At 45.1% G+C, this 16,559-nt stretch overlaps 1 protein-coding gene across 1 annotated transcript in view; it reads right to left on the bottom strand.

Annotated features, from left to right (window-relative positions):
• Positions 1 to 2,902: 2,902 nt before the first annotated feature.
• LOC140211302 (monoglyceride lipase-like) overlaps positions 2,903 to 16,559 on the bottom strand; it is a 38,230-nt gene continuing 24,573 nt past the window's right edge. Inside the window, exons 6-7 of the mRNA XM_072281011.1 lie at positions 6,372 to 6,587; positions 2,903 to 3,076 (exon numbers count right to left, since the gene is read on the bottom strand). Coding sequence (XP_072137112.1) covers positions 2,963 to 3,076; positions 6,372 to 6,587 — 330 coding nt within the window. The 3' untranslated portion in view covers positions 2,903 to 2,962. The remainder of the gene's footprint in view (positions 3,077 to 6,371; positions 6,588 to 16,559) is intronic.

The following is a 16,559-nucleotide window of genomic DNA, read 5'->3' as shown; positions in this document are numbered from 1 at the left end:
ACCCCCCCCATCCATGTCCAAATTTCTCTGAAGCGTTTAAATTGAACTCGAATACAATCAACTCAGCTTTTTACTCCAAGGTTTATAGTTTTACAAATATTATGAAGTTGCACTATAAAGTAGTGCCAAAGGACCATAGTTTTAATTTCCTGGTTGAAGGAGATTTTACTGGGTAAATTTGTAACCAACTCCCTGACTGTGTTCACATTCCTGTGAAAATGGTAAATCTCTGGTCGCTACTGTGTAAATCAGGCTTGTTATCACAGTTACTTGTCATGAAATATGTTGCCTTTTGTGGCTTGAGCAAATTCCACATTTTATATACTAACACACTGGTGTGTACAGGGTATCTACTAGACCACAAGCCACACCATATAGAAGCAGAGACTGCTCTACCAGTCTGTCCAGAAATGGAAGGATATGGACACTGTGTAAGCAAATGAGATTAGTTTAGTTGGTCATGCATGCACGCATGATTCACCGGTACCTCCTCTAATTCACACCAACTTACAATCTTATCTCAATCCATCTTCACACTACTTATCGCGACGACTATACAGCTTTACGGAAAATCCAGATCCGGGCGGTAGCCCCCACTCATAATGTTCAGTTATATTGGCTCGTATATGTCTAGGGGAAATCCCACCCAGCACCTGCCTCAACGCTTCCCACGGAGTCGGTGGCCGCCCGAATCAGGCCCAAACATCAATCATCAGCCAGCACACCCAGTAAATTTTAACAAGTACACTTTATAGGTATTACTAATTCTATGACATTAATATAAATTCGATACAGAAAAGGAAGTAATGGGAAAAAAAAGGCGCCAGACTTATCAAAGTCCAAGTTCTTCGCACGCAACCGTTGGAGCTCAATCAATTCCTGACGACCACCCGGATCCTGTCAACTCACGACTCGGGACCACCCGAAGTGATCGAACGGAGCCTTTCCGCACGTCCGCCGTCCTCCCCGTCTCTCCTCCGACTCCCCGTCTCTCCACCGTCCTCCTCGTCTCTCCTCCGACTCCCCGTCTCTCCTCCGACTCCCCGTCTCTCCACCGTCCTCCTCGTCTCTCCTCCGACTCCCCGTCTCTCCTCCGACTCCCCCGTCTCTCCACCGCCCTCCCCGTCTCTCCTCCGACTCCCCGTCTCTCCTCCATCCTCCCCGTCTCTCCTCCGACTCCCTGTCTCTCCCCCGTCCTCCCCGTCTCTCCCCCGACTCCCCGTCTCTCCACCGTCCTCCTCGTTTCTCCTCCGACTCCCCGTCTCTCCTCCGACTCCCCGTCTCTCCACCGTCCTCCCCGTCTCTCCTCCGACTCCCCGTCTCTCCTCTGACTCCCCGTCTCTCCTCCAACTTCCCGCCAAAAACCCCGTCCACAGTCATATGAGACAGTATTTTCATCCGAAAACAAAATGATACATGACTACCCATTGGCTAATAGCACCCTGCTGTCTGTATTAACCCAAGCAACTGTCTAGTTAGAGACTGTCTCAGCATTTAACATAACAAAGAAGCCATTTTAAATTTAACAAAAAAAGAAAGACCCCATACATTAATTTAATTGGTTCAGCACAACATTGTGGGCCAAAAGTCCTGTTGCTTCTGTGTTCTACTTCTTCACTCTCATCAACAACGGAAATGTGTCTGTGCCTTTACTGGCTTGGCTACACATTATTTTGAGTTTTTATAAACACGAGAGATTCTGCAGATGCTGGAAAACAAGAGTAACTCACACAAAATGTTGGAGGAACTTAGCAAGTCAGGCAGCACTTTCAGAGATGAATAAAGATAATCTAGGAGGGAGGAGAAGGCGGCGCCGCGACACAGCGCACGCAGCTGTTCCGAATTGATATCGATATGTGTAACTAGGGGGCTGTGCACAATCTGGATTTGATGGAGACAGCTGTGAGAAGCACAGAGGAACACCTGGAGAAACTTCTGAAATGCCTGCTTTGCTGCCGCTGCTACTGTGCGATCGAGAATCTCCGGAGGGGAAGCCCCGAATCTTCGGCTTTGCATATCGCCTGTTGCCGGGGCCGGGGTCGAAGCGCTCGGCAGAGATGGTGCTCAGTGCTCGGTGTCGGAGAGCTGGTCGGAGGCTCGGAGTCGGACTGTGGTCGGATGCTTCCAGTATGCTGCGTCGGCAAGTCGGCGGCGCTGGAGGCTCACCGTCTGCATGAGATGATGGGACTTTCGAGGGACTTTGAGACTTTTACCATGCTCATGGTCTGTTCTTATCAAATTACAGTATTGCTTTGCACTGTTGTGACTGTATGTTATAATTATGTGGTTTTTGTCAGTTTTTAAGTCGGTTTGTCATGTGTTTCTGTGATACCATTCTGGAAAAACATTGTATCATTTCTTAATGCATGCGTTACTAAATGACAATAAAAGAGGACTGTGTGTCCTCATAATGTAAAAAAAGGATTCAACATTTTAGGCCAAGACCTTTCATCAAGACTGGGAAGGAAGGGGAAAGAAGCCAGAATAAGAAGGTGGGGGGAGGAGGAGGAGGATAAGCTGGAAGGTGATAGGTGAAGCCAGATGGCTGGGGGAGGGGGATGAAGTAAGAAGCCGGTGGGGGGGGCGTTGATGTGGAGGTGATAGGTGGAAAAGGTAATGATGAAGGAATCTGATTGGAGAGGAGAGTGAGAAGGTGAAGGAGGAGAGGTACCAGAGGGAGATGATAGGCAGATGAAGAGAGGCAAAGAGGTAAGAGGGGAGCCAGAGTGCGAATCGAAAAAGAGGGAAGGGGGGGCGGAAAGGCTACCAAAAGTTTAGACAGTTGATCAACAAATGCAAATGTTGACACAGTTTTAATTAATTATGTATTTTTTGGGTATCCAGAAATTGCTTTTGTTCCCAGACACTTCTCTCCCCCCCACAACCAAACCTCCTCCCCTGACAACATATTCAACCTCAAGACATTTTAGAAGGATGCTTAGAAACGTTTTTTAGAGTTGAATCAGTCTACCACCAGTGGTAGATGGTCCCTAAGCCACTTTCTAATCAGCACTTTGAGTTCTGCGACGATGCTTGGTGTCTCCTTATGTATATGGTGCAAAGCATTCTTGAAGATCTAGCGGAAGAGAAGACAGTAACTAAACAGCAATACGGAAAGATTTTTCAAAATAGAAACCAAGTCAATTGAAGGGCAGGGCGGGAGTTGGAGGCAAAGTTGATGAAATTGGTGAGCTTAGAGTGGGGGCACTGGTACAGTTATCAACGTAACACAGAAAGAGTTGGGGAGCATTACCAGAGAAGGCTTGAAACATGGACTGTTCAAATAGGTAACGAAAGGCAGGCATTGCTGGAGCCCATGCGAGAGCCCATTTCTACACCTTGGGTTTGATTTAACAAAAGAAGCCAAGTGAATTTAAGGGCACAGAAAACTTTGTACTGACATAAATTGCACACCTGGAGAACTGCATACACTATAGGAAGGATGCTGAAGCGTTGGAGAGGATGCTGTCTGATTTAAAGGGCATGTGCTATCATGAAAGGCTGGACAAACTTGGGTTGTTTTCTTTGGAGCGTGAGAGGCTAAGGGGAGATCTGATAAAACTTTCTAAAATTATGAGAGACAAAGATAGAGTAGACAGTGAGTATCTGTTTCCCAGGATTGAAATGTCTAATACCAGAGGGCATGCACTGAAGGTGAGAAGGGTAGGTTTAAGGGGACATGAGGGGTAAGTTTATTACTCAGAGAGCGGTGGACCCCTGGAATGCACTGCCTGTCATTTTAGAGGCAAATACTCTGGAGGTTTTTAAGAGACATTTGGACAGGCACATGGATGTAAAGAAGATGGGGGAATATTGACATGGTGTAAGTAGGAGGATTAGTGTTTGGGTGTTTTTGATTTGCTTTTTAACTAGTTCGACACAACACTGCGGGCTGAATGGCCTGTTTCTGTGCTGTACTCTTCAATGTTCTGTAACACCTGAAATAACACAGTCTGATTCCATGAACAATTAGTTACTTCTGAAGGCCAAACAAAGCAAAACTAATAAAGTGGCCACTGAGTGTATGTTTGTGGTCTTCTGCTGTAGCCCACCAGCTTCAAGGTTTGACGTGTTGGCGCTCAGAGATGCTCTTCCACACACCACTGTTGTAACGTGTGGTTATTGGAGTTACTGTCATCTTGAACCAGTCTGGCCATTTTCTTCTGACCTCTCTTATTAACAAAGTTTTTGTGCCCACAGAGCTGCCACTCACCAGATGTTCTTTTTCATTTACCGCACCATTCTCTGTAACCTCTAGAAACTGTTGTGTATGAAAATGCCAGGAGATCTGCAGTTTCTCTGATTATCAAACCACCCCATCTGGCACCAAAATTCTCTCCACAGTCAAAGTCACTTAGTCATTTCTTCCCCATTATGATGTTTGGTCTGAACAACAACCAAACCTCTTGACCATGTTGGCTTGCTTTTATGCATTAAGTTGCTGCCACATGATTAGCTGATTGGATATTTGCATCGACAAGCAGGTGTGCAAGTGTACCTGATAAAGTGGCTACTGGATATACATGAGGAAATTTTCTGTTTTGTAGCAGCGGTGCAGTACAATACATAAAAATTGCCATGAGTTATGAACAAAATAAATAGCACAAAAGATGAATAGTGAGGTAGTGTTCATGGGTTTATGGACTGTTCAGAAATCTGGTAAATAAAACAAGTGACCGACTTGGGGAGAAATGCTCATCCCTCTTAATGAAGCTACTTTCCTGGTGAAGATTTCATGAGGAACAAAGCGAACGAGGAAAGAGTCTGAAGACTTGGATTCTACATGCACAGGTGACCAATGAAGATGTCACTATGTTGAAAAGAAGAAGTCAGGCTGTGAGAATCAGCTTTCTGGTTTTGTTTCTCAGTAGTGAAACACAAGGACGTGACGGGGACATGGCCAGCCCACACCATGAGCAATGATTAGCACAAAGTTTAACACACCTGTGTTCATCAGTCAGGGCACTGAATACATGAATTGGCTCATTAGGTTCCAGCTGTACAAGACATTGGTGAGTCCATACTCGGAATACAGTGGGCAGCTGTGTTTTCACCTGAGGCATAGGAAGAATTAATTGAGCAGGAAAGGTGTGGAAAAGATGCTGGTAGGAATGGAGGATTTGGCTTATAAGAAGAGATTGGATAGGCTGAGTCTCTTTCCCCAGAGTCTAGAAAGCTGAGGAGGTGACCTTGTGAAGGTCAGCATGGTAGCGTAGCAGTAGGAGTAACACTTTAGTGTGTTAACGATTAGGATCAGGGTTCCATTCCCGCTGCTCTCTGTAAGGTGTTTCTATATTCTCCTCATGGTTTCCTCCAGGTGCTCCAGTTTCCTCCCACATTCCTCTTTTGCACAGTATGGGCTAGGGTTAGTAAATTGTGGGTTTAGAGCAGAAATTTTTCTATACCGTGAACCAAATGGTCCATGGACCACAGCTTGGGAACCTCTGATTTAGAGGGATATGGACCAAATACAGAAAATGGAACTGGTTCAAGTAGATAATGTGGTAAGCATGAATGAGTTTGGCCAAGTGCACGTTTCATAGAGTTATAGAGCCATAGAGCACTACAACACAGAAACAGGCCCTTTGGCACATCTAGTCCATGCCGAATTGTTATACTACCTAATCCCTTTGACCTGCACTCAGACCATAGCCCTCCATACCCCTTCTCTCCAAGTACTTTTCCAAACTTCTCTGAAATGTTACAATCAAACCCACATCCACCACTTTGCTGACAGCTCGTTCCACAGTCACAACCCTCTAGGTGATGATATTCTCCATTAGGTTCTCCTTAAATATTTCAGCTTTTGCCCTTAACCCATGACCTCTAGTTCTAGACTCATCCAACCTCATTTGAAAAAGTCTGCTTACATTAGTCCTATCTATACTCCTCATAATTTTACATGCCTTCATCAAATAGAACATACAATTTTACAGCACAGCACAGGCCCTTCTGCCCGTGATATTGTGCCTGTTGTGTATTTAATATTTCAGTAATATTTGGGTAATACTGTAAATATATTGTTTGATTAAGCATTCTTTGTTGTTTGCATAGTGCATTGCAGATTATATGTAAAAGTATGTAAATGGCATACGTTGTCACGCCGCCATGATATACGTGCATGCCTCACTTCAAGTGAAAACGAAGTTAGACTCATATTCCCCACTCTCTTGTTTTCCTTTCAATTAGTTTAATGTTTTGGAGTTGCAAAACACAACAGTAACAACCTTTTAACCTAACTCTAAAATCAATCTAACCTCATTCTTCTATGATTCAGGGAAATAAAAATCCTAACTGATTCAATCATCTCCTCTTTCAGTGCTGTACACAGAGGATCGCAACTTCATCTAAAACATAGGAAAATGAATAACCTTCAGTGTCTTGTCCTGGCTAGCCACGTTCTTATACAAGAGGAAAGAGCCTTTGATTTCACACAGTTTATCTAATTCACCATGTGCAATCAGCACAGGCACTGTGATGGTGGGCATTATCTCCTTGAGCTTGGCCACAGCATTTAACACCTGGATGGTATATCTCATCCTATAAGGTCCTAAGATGCTGAGAGGGTCGTCCACGATCTTTTGCACCTGCATAAAAACCAAAAACACAACCCGTGAGAGGCTTAAACAGAGGAGGAACAGACATAGTGTTTATGTAAGTCTTCAAAAGCATTGTCATGTACTCCTCCCATCCATCCCACCATCTCTTTGATCTCTGACTGTCAGACAGAAGGTACCGCAGTAGTAGAAGAAGGGCTGTTAGGCAGGGTAACAGCTTCTTCCCCCAGGCTATGAGACTTCTGAATCCCCTGCTACCACCCAGTACAAGTTATTTATGAGAGTGCCAGTAACATTATACTGTTGAATATTTAACTATATGTTGTATATGCACTTTATATCCACTTGTACATCTATAGAATACTTTTCTATTGCAACACACACAAGGTGCTGGAGGAACTCAGCAGGTCAGGCAGCATCCATGGAAATGAATAAACAGTCAACATTTCGGGCCAAGACCCTTCATCAGGATGGGAAAGACATCAGAATAAAGAGGTCAGGGGAGGGGAAGGAAGATTTCTAGAAAGTGACAGGTAGGAAAAGTAATGTGCTGGAAAAGAAGGATTCTGATAGGAGGGTGGACTATAGGAGAGAGGGAAGGAGAGACACCGGGGGAGGTGATAGGCAGGTGAGGAGAAGAGGTAAGAGGCCAGATTGGTGAATAGACAGAAATTTGAGGTGTTGTTCCTCCACTCTGAGAATGGCCTCATTGTGGCATAAGAGGAGGCCGTGGACCGGGAATCAGAATTCAGATATTTGGCCACTGGGAAATTCTGCTTTTGGCAGATGGAGCAGAGGTGCTCAACATAGCGGTCCCCCAATTTACATCGGGTCTCACCAATATAGAGGAGACTGCATTGGAAGCACTGGATACAGTAGGCAACCCCAAAAGGTTTGCAGGTGAAGTGTTGCCTTACCTGGAAGGAGTGTTTGCAGTCTTGTACGGGAGGAGGATGAGAATTTCTATCGCTTGCAGGGATAAGTGCCAAGACGGAGATTAGTGGTGGGGGGGAGGGGAACAAATGGAGAAGGGGATCAGGGAAGGAGTGATCCCTGATTGGATGCGGAGGCTCATGGGGTCGCAGGTGAGGACAAGAGGAATTCGATCCCTGTTAAAGTGGAGGGATGACGGAGTGAGTGCAGATGTCTGGGAAATGAGGGAGATGTGGGTGACCGCTTTGTCAAGCGCCTCTGCTCCATCAGCCATTTCTCAGTGGCCAGACTTTTTAATTCCTATCCCCATTCCAGTTCTGACATGTTGGCCTATGGCCTTCTCTTTTGCCATGCTGAGGGTACTCTCAGGGTGGAGGAGCAACACCTTATATTCCATCTAGGTAGCCTCCCACCTGATGGCATGAATTCGAGTTCTCCTTCTGCAGTTCTTTTCCTTGTCTCTTCTCTCTTCTTCTCTTCGCTGCTCTGGCCTCTTACCTCTTCTCACGTGCTTATCACTCCCCTCTGGGTCCCCTCCACCTTCCCTTTCTCCTATGGTCCACTCTCCTCCCCTTTCAAATTCCTTCTTCTCCAGCCGTTGACCTCTCCTACCAATCTGACTTTACCTACCACCTTCTAGCTATCCTCCTTCCTCTCCCCACCTTTTCGTTCCGGCATCTTCCCCCTTCTTTTCAGTCCTGATGAAGAATCTCAGCTCAAAACGTCAACTGTTTATTCATTCCCATATCTGCTGCCTGACTTGCTGAGTTTCTCCAGCATTTTGTGTGTGTTTGTCTGGATTTCCAGCATCTGCAGAATCTCTTGTGTTTATATATTTTATTGACTATTAATATTATTGTGTTAGTATTATTTTATGTGCTGTACACGATATATGTACTGTGAGGAATATTGTTTCGTTTGGCTATATATATGTATATGGTTAAAGGGCAATAAACTTAAACTTGACTAAAACAACCTTCTAAAAAATATCTTCCAAAACATAGAAAATTATCCAACCTACAAATCGCTCCTATTTCTCAGTAAGTAAAGATTCCACCTAATTAAGGACTGGAGTTTGAGCCTGAAGTTCGGGGTCCTGCCATCGGCTAGTCTGGGGACCAATGCTGAAGACTGAAGCCAGAAGGTTGTTCAGAAGTTCAGAACTTTAAGCTTAATGGCCAGATCCTGGCGACTGGAGATTGGAGGCCCAGAGGACCTCAAGAGGACCTGTTATCTTAGATCTGGTCCTGTGCAATTAAACAGGTAAGATTAGTGATCTTGTAGTTAGGGATCTTCTTGGAAAGAGTGATCACAGTATGATTGAATTTCTCATACAAATGGAGGGTGCAATAGTTCAATCTAAAACCAGCGTATTATGCCTAAACAATGGAGACTACAACGAGGGAGGATTTGGCTCATATAGACTGAGAACACAGGCTATATGGTGGGACAGTGAGGAACAATGGAAGACTTTCAAAGAGATTTTTCACGGTGCTCAACAAAAGTACATTCCAGTTAAAAGCAAGGACAGTAAGGGTGGGGAGAGCCAGCCTTGGATAACTAAGGAAATAAAAGAAGGCATTAAACTAAAAGCTCATGCGTACAAAGTCGCCAAGAGTAGTGGGAAACTGGAAGATTGGGAACATTTTAAAAAGCAACAAAGAACCACTAAGTGAGCAATAATGAAAGGGAAGATAGATTATGAAAATAAACTAGCACAAAATATAAAAATGGATAGTAAAAGTTTTTATAATTGTATAAAGTGGAAAAGGGTGGCTAAAGTGAATAGTTCCCTCTGAGGACGAGAAGGGGGAATTGATATTGGGGAATGAGGACATGGCCAAGGCTTTGAATGACTATTTTGTGTTGGTCTTCACAGTGGAGGGCACATCTAACATGTCAAAGAGAGATGTTATGGATGTGATGGGAGGTGAGAACCTCGATACAATAGCTATCACTAAAGAGGTAGTGCTGAGCAAACGCTTGGGCCTGAAAATAGACAAGTCCCCTGGTCCTGATGGAATGCATCCCAGGGTACTGAAAGAAATGGCAGAAGTTATAGAAGCGGCTTTGGTGATGATTTACCAAAATTCTCTGGACTCTGGGCAGGCCCCAGTGATTGGAAGAAGGCGAATGTCACGCCACTGTTCAAAAAAGGATGTAGGCAAAAGGCCGGTAACTATCGGCCAGTTAGTTTAACATCTGTAGTTGGGAAAATGCCTGAAGCTATCATTAAAGAAGAAATAGTGAGGCAACTGGAAAGAAATCAATCCATCAGGCAGACGCAGCATGGATTCAGCAAAGGCAGGTCCTGTTTGACAAACTTACTGGAGTTCTTTGAGGATATAATGAGTGCAGTAGATAGAGCGGAGTGGATGGATGTTATTTATTTGGATTTCCAGAAGGTGTTTGATAAGGTGCCACATAAAAGACTTTTCCATAAGATAACAATGCATAGAGTTGGAGTGATGTATTAGCATGGATAGAGGATTGGTTAACTGATAGAAAGTAGAGAGTTGGGATACATGAGTGTTACTCTGGCTGGCAATCAGTGGTGAGCGGTGTGCTGCAGGGGTCAGTCCTGGGCCTGCAACTGTTCACAATATACATTAACGATCTGGAAGAGGGGACCAAGTGTAGTGTATCTAAGTTTGTTGATGATACTAAACTGAGTGGAAAAGCAAATTGTACGGAAGATACAGAGAGTCTGCAGAGAGATATAGATAGGCTAAGTGAGTAGGCAAGGGTCTGGCAGATGGAGTACAATGTTGGTAAATGTGAGGTTATCCACTTTGGAAGGAAGGATGGCAGGACAGATTGTTATTTAAATGGTAAAAAAATTGCAGCATGCTGCTGTGCAGAGGAACTTGGGAGTGGTTGTGCACGAATCACACAAGATTGGTTTGCAGGGGCAGCAGGTTATCAAGAAGGCAAATGGAATGTTGGCTTTCATTGCTAGAGGGATTGAATTTAAGAGCAGGGAGGTTATGTTGTAACTATACAGGGTACTGGTGAGGCCGCACCTGGAGTACTGTGTGGAGTTCTGGTCTCCATACTTGAGGAAGGATATACCGGCTTTGGAGGCAGTGCAGAGGAGGTTCAACAGGTTGATTCCAGAGATGAGGGGGTTAGACTATGAGGAGAGATTGAGTCACCTGGTTCTGTACTCACTGAAATTCAGAAGAATGAGAGGAGATTTGATAGAAACATATAAAATTTTGAAAGGGATAGGTAAGATAGAGGCAGGAAAGTTGTTTCCACTGGTAGGTGAGACTAGAACTAGGGGACATAGCCTCAAGACTTGGGGGTGTAGATTTAGGATGGAAATGAGAAAGAACTGCTTTTCCCAGAGAGTGGTGAATCTGTGGAATTCTCTACTCAATGAAGCAGTGGAGGCTACCTCAGTAAATATATTTAAGACAAGGTTAGATAGATTTTTGCATAGTAAGAGTTATGGGGAAAAGGCAGGTAGGTGGAGCTGAGTTTACGGACAGATCAGCCATGATCTTATTGAATGGCGGAGCAGGCTTGACGGGCCAGATGGCCGACTCCTGCTCCTGTTTCTTATGTTCTTATGTTCTAGGTCTGTCCTGGAGATGGAAACCTGGCCATGTGTGTGGTTGGGCGAGAGGACAGACCGTGTGTGTGTGTGTGTGTGTGTGTGTGTGTGTGTGTGTGTGTGTGTGTGTGTGTGTGTGTGTGTGTTTGTGAGAGGACAGACCATGTGTGTGTGTGGGTGGGAGGACAGACTGAGAGTGTGTGTGGGTGAGTGGACGAACCGTATGTGCTTGTGTGGGAGAAAGGAAAGACCGCGTGTGTGTGTGTGTGTGTGTGTGTGTGAAAGGACGGACCATGTGTGGGTGGGTGAGTGGACAGACCGTGTGTGTGGGTGGGTGAGAGGACAGACCGTGTGTGGGTGAGAGAACTGACCGTGTGTGTGTGTGTGTGTGTGTGTGTGTGTGTGTGTGTGTGTGTGAGGACAGACTGAGAGTGTGCGTGGGTGAGTGGACTGACCATGTGTGTTTGTGTGAGAGAAAGGAAAGACCGCGTGTGTGTGTGTGTGTGTGTGTGTGTGTGTGTGTGTGTGAAAGGACGGACCATGTGTGGGTGGGTGAGTGGACAGACCGTATGCGTGTGTGGGTGGGTGAGAGGACAGACCGTGTGTGTGTGTGTGAGTGTGTGTGTGTGTGGGTGAGAGAACTGCCCGTGTGTGTGTGTGTGTGTGTGTGTGTGTGTGTGTTTGTGCAAGGACAGACCATGTGTGCGTGTGTGGGTGAGTGGACTGACCGTGTGCGTGTTTGTGAGAGGACAGACCGTGTGTGTGTGGGGGTGGGAGGACAGACTGAGAGTGTGCGTGGGTGAGTGGACTGACCGTGTGTGTTTGTGTGGGAGAAAGGAAAGACCGTGTGTGTGTGTGTGTGTGTGAAAGGACGGACCATGTGTGGGTGGGTGAGAGGACAGACCATGTGTGGGTGAAAGGACGGACCATATGTGGGTGGGTGAGTGGACAGACCGTGTGTGTGGGTGGGTGAGAGGACAGACTGTGTGTGGGTGGGTGAGAGGACAGACCGTGTGTGGGTCGGTGGGAGGGAGGATAGGGGCTTGTTTTGCTGTTGTTGTGTTGCTTGTTGTGTTCTGCTTTCTTGTGCCCTGTGTTGCTCTGCCAAACATTGTAGGCATGCTATGTTGGCACCGGAGGTATGGCGACACTTGCCATCTGTCCCCCAACACTCCTCTGACTGTGTCGGTTGTTATCGCAAACAATGCATTTCACTGTATGTTTTGATGTACATGTGATAAATTAATCTAATCTAATTTAATCATATTTTGGTTGTCGTGCAGCTGAGGTCAGAAAGGATTCTACACCCAGAAGATGAATGCTTGTCTTGTTCATAGTGAGGAGTGTTCAACCACAATGTATCAACTTTAGACATTAGAGCGGTCAGCACTGACTATCGTGCCCTTGCACCAGATGACCTCTGAACAAGTGCTGCCATAACCGACATCTGTTAGGAAATCAGTAGTCTCTCCTTCCTCCCATATCCATCTCAACATCTGTTCACTGATCTGACAAAACTCTTCAGGGAAATGTACGCATCACAAAAGAGACTGGGGTCCAAATCTGGTGGTGTGAGCGCTTTGAAAAAAAAAACCACAGTAACACACAGAAAAAATACTCAAGGAACTCCATGGGTCAAGCATCGTCTATGGAGGGGCATAAGAAGGCAGTGTTTCAGGACGAGACGTCATCAGGTCTGGAAAGGAAGGGGGAAGAAGCTGGAATAAGAAGGTAAGGGGAGGGGGAGGAGTTCAAGCTGGCAAGTGATAGGTGAGACCAGGTGAGTGGGAAGCTGGGTGGGTGGGGGAGCGGGGATGTAGTAAAAAGCTGGGGGGTGATTGTTGGAAGAGGTAAGGGGCTGAAGATGAAGGATTCGGATAGGAGAGGATAGTGGACCATGGGAGAAAGGAGGTGAGGAGCAAGAGGTGATGAGAGGAGAACCAGAATGGGGAATGGAAAAACGAGAGAACAGAGAGGTGGAGAAATTGCTGAAAGTTGGAGAATTTAATGTTCATGCCATCAGGTTGCAGGCTAGCAAGACAAAATATGAATTGTTGCTCTTTCAGCCTGAGAGTGGCTTCATCTTGGCACAGTAGAGGAGGGCATGAACCAACATATCGGAATGGGAATGGGAGGTCACATTGAAATGGACACTGGAATATCTGCCTTTTGTGGCAGACAGAGCAAAGGTACGTGCTGGGGAATTGTGCACAGTTAAATAAAACATTTAACATTTGTTCTTTCAGTTGTTTCCTTTGTACAATTAAATTCTGACAATCAGTCATCTCCTCCAAGAGAACCACAACCTTGTCGTTGGGTTTTGGAGGCTTGTGCCTCAATGACCCGGAGAGCTATGCTGGGTGGAGTGAAGGCTTTACACTTTGACTCTTGGTAGGGTCACCCATGTCAAACAGATCAAAGGGTAGAGGCCAGACTAAGAGTGGTCCATCTGTCTTCCAGGTTTAAGGGTTCAGCTCAGGGCTAACAACCCTGACTGGACAAACAAAACTGTAATGGAAACAGCAATGAAGAATCTTTTTACATCTGAGTGTGATGGTATTCCTGAGTTTCCATTGGGACTTCCAAGACTGACAGTAGTGAAAACAGAGAGGAAGCTACTGATGCGATGAAGAAAGCTGTGAACACAGCCACAGATGGAGGACCCTCACTGCTGCCCTAAATGCCAGTGATGCAACAGGCAGTAAATAATCAGCCATCTGACTTCGCCGAGGTACAACTGAAAGTACCCTATCTGGTTGCATTGTGGTTTGGTATGGCATTCGAATGAAGCTACATAGTGTAGTGGACTCTGCCCAAAACATCACGGGCACATCCCTCACCACCTTGGTATATACCTACAGGAGACATTGCCTCAAAAAGGCAACACCGTCTGGCCATTACCATCTTCTTGTATCTACCATCAAGTAGGAAGTACAGAAGCCTGAAGGGTCACATCCACGGATTCGGCAGCGCAATAGATGCGGCAATTGTGCTTGTGAATATGCACATGTCAGCTAATTATTTGTTTCATTGTGATAGTACTTGACCATTCTTTCCATCCTAGTGCTTGTCGGGACTTGAACCCAGCACAGCAAAGCTTCGCTGCCTGCTTGCATTCAGCCTTGCCTGAGAAATTGGACTGTCGAGTCAACTGACTGAAGACTAGCGGTATTCGTTTTATATTTAGTTATTCCTTTCAGCTGCAGTGTAGGCTTCGTTTTCCATTTGAGAGTTTTAGTTAATGGCTCTGTTTGGCCTAGTGTTTATTGTCTTCTTTTCCATCTAACTCTGTTCACACTAAAGTCTGTGAACTATCGACCGCTTCAGTGTCTCTCGCTCCGCACTTGGGCCATATCCGAACCCGGTGACATTAAGTCCCACGCCACTAGTTAACTCCTTTCAACCATTTGGTTCTTGAACCAACTAGCAAAACCCTAAACACTACGGTTTAGCAACAATATTTTACTGATCACTTTGCACTAAAATAGATTCTTTTTCTCATTGTGCTTCTTTATCTTGTAGAAATCGTATATGATTTGTATGTATGTTTAGATTTTTTTAGATTATGAGGACACGCAGTCCTCTTTTATTGTCATTTAGTAATGCATGCATTAAGAAATGGTACAATGTTTTTCTTTTGAATGATGCTCATCTGATGCTCTGTGACTGTGATGCTACCGCAATTAAATTTTTCAGTGCATCTGGGCACACATGCACAGATGCATTTGACAGTGGACTCGGCGTTCACTCTGAAACTTTTGGCCTCTGGTTATGTTTCCTGCACTCCCTCTCCACCCATGGGAGACCAGTTCCATTCACTGGAACTCTGCCTCCTTTGAGTTCACCTTTGACGTTCAATGGCACCATACGCAAGGCCAAGTGTGAGATGTTACACTTTGAGAGATGAAGCGTACAGGGAAGGTACACTTTTAGTGGCAGGACCCTAAGAGTGTTCATGTACAGAGGGATCTACAGGATCAAAAGAGACTGCTGAATGTTGTGGACTCATTCAGCTCCATCAGGGCCCAAACCTCCCCATCATTGAGAACATCTTCAAGAGGTGGTGCTTAAGAAGGTAGCATCCAACTTTAAGAACCCTCACCATTTGGGACATGTCCTCTTCTCATTGCTACCATCAGGAAAGAGGTACAGGAACCCAAAGACCCTCACACAATGTTCTAGGAACAGCTTCTTCCCCTCTGCCATCAGATTACTGGACAGTCCAAGAACCCGTAAACACTAACTATTTCTTGTTCGCCCAATTTATTTAATTAATGATTGCAACTTATCGTAATTTTTTTAAATGTCTTGCGGTGTACTGCTGCTGCAAAACAAGTTTCACAACAACAGAAAGGCAGATGAGCTCAGGGCGTGGATCAACACCTGGGATTATGACACTGTAGCCATTAGTGAGACTTGGTTGCAGGAGGGGCAGGACTGGCAGCTCAATATCCTAGGCTTCTGTTGGTTTAGACGTGATAGAACGGGAGGGATTAAAGGAGGATTACTAGTCAGAGAGAATGTCATTGGCAGCGCTCTGTAAGGACAGACTGGAGAATTTGTCTAGTGAGGCTTTATGGGTGGAGCTGAGTAATAAGAAATGTGTAACCATATTAATGGGGCTTATCACAAACCACCCAACAGTCCTAGGGATTTAGAGGAACAAATTTGTATGGTGGTCGTAGACTGTTGCAAGAAATATAAGGTTGTTATAGTAGGTAATTTTAACTTTCCACATATTGACTGGGACTACCACATTGTAAAAGGACTAGATGAAATAGAGTTTGTCAAATGAGTTCAGGAAAGTTTCCTTAATTGGTATGTATAAGTCCCAACGAGAGAGTGTGCAATACTGGATCTATTAGGGAATGAGACAGGACAGTTGACAGAAGTTTGTGTGGGGAAACTCTTTGCATCTAGCAATCACAATGCCATTAGTTTCAAGTAAATATGCAAGAAGATGGGTCTGGTCTGCAGGTTGAGATTCTAAACTGGAGAAAGGCCAATTTAGATGGTATCAGAAACGACCTGGCAAGTGTGGATTGGGACAGGCTGTTTTCTGGAAAAGGTGTACTTGGTAAGTGGGAGGCCTTCAGAAGTGGAATTTTGAGAGTCCAAAACTTGCATGTGCCTGTCAGAATAAAAGGTAAAGACAATAGGCGTAGGGAACCTTGGTTTTCAAGAGATATTGAGGCCCTGGTTAAGAGCAAAAAGGAGTGCATAGCAGATATAGGCTGGTAGGAACAAATGAGGTGCTTATTGAATATAAGAAATGCAAGAGAGCACTTCAGAAATAGATCAGGAAGGCTAAAAGAAGGCCTGAAGTTGCTCAAGCAGACAAGGTGAAGGAGAATTCCAAGGGTTTCTACAGATATGTTAAAGGCAAAAAGATTGCAAGGGACTAAACTAGTTCTCTGGAATTTCAGATTGGTGATCCATGTGTGGAGCCAAAAGAGATAGGGGAGACTTTAAATTAATTTTTTGCATCTGCGTTTACTCAGGAGATGGAC

Source organism: Mobula birostris, chromosome 16 (assembly GCF_030028105.1).
Source record: "Mobula birostris isolate sMobBir1 chromosome 16, sMobBir1.hap1, whole genome shotgun sequence".
In the NCBI taxonomy this organism is placed as follows: domain Eukaryota; kingdom Metazoa; phylum Chordata; class Chondrichthyes; order Myliobatiformes; family Myliobatidae; genus Mobula; species Mobula birostris.
The sequence above is the reverse complement of the archived record's forward strand: the minus strand, read 5'-3'. Positions and strand labels throughout refer to the sequence as shown.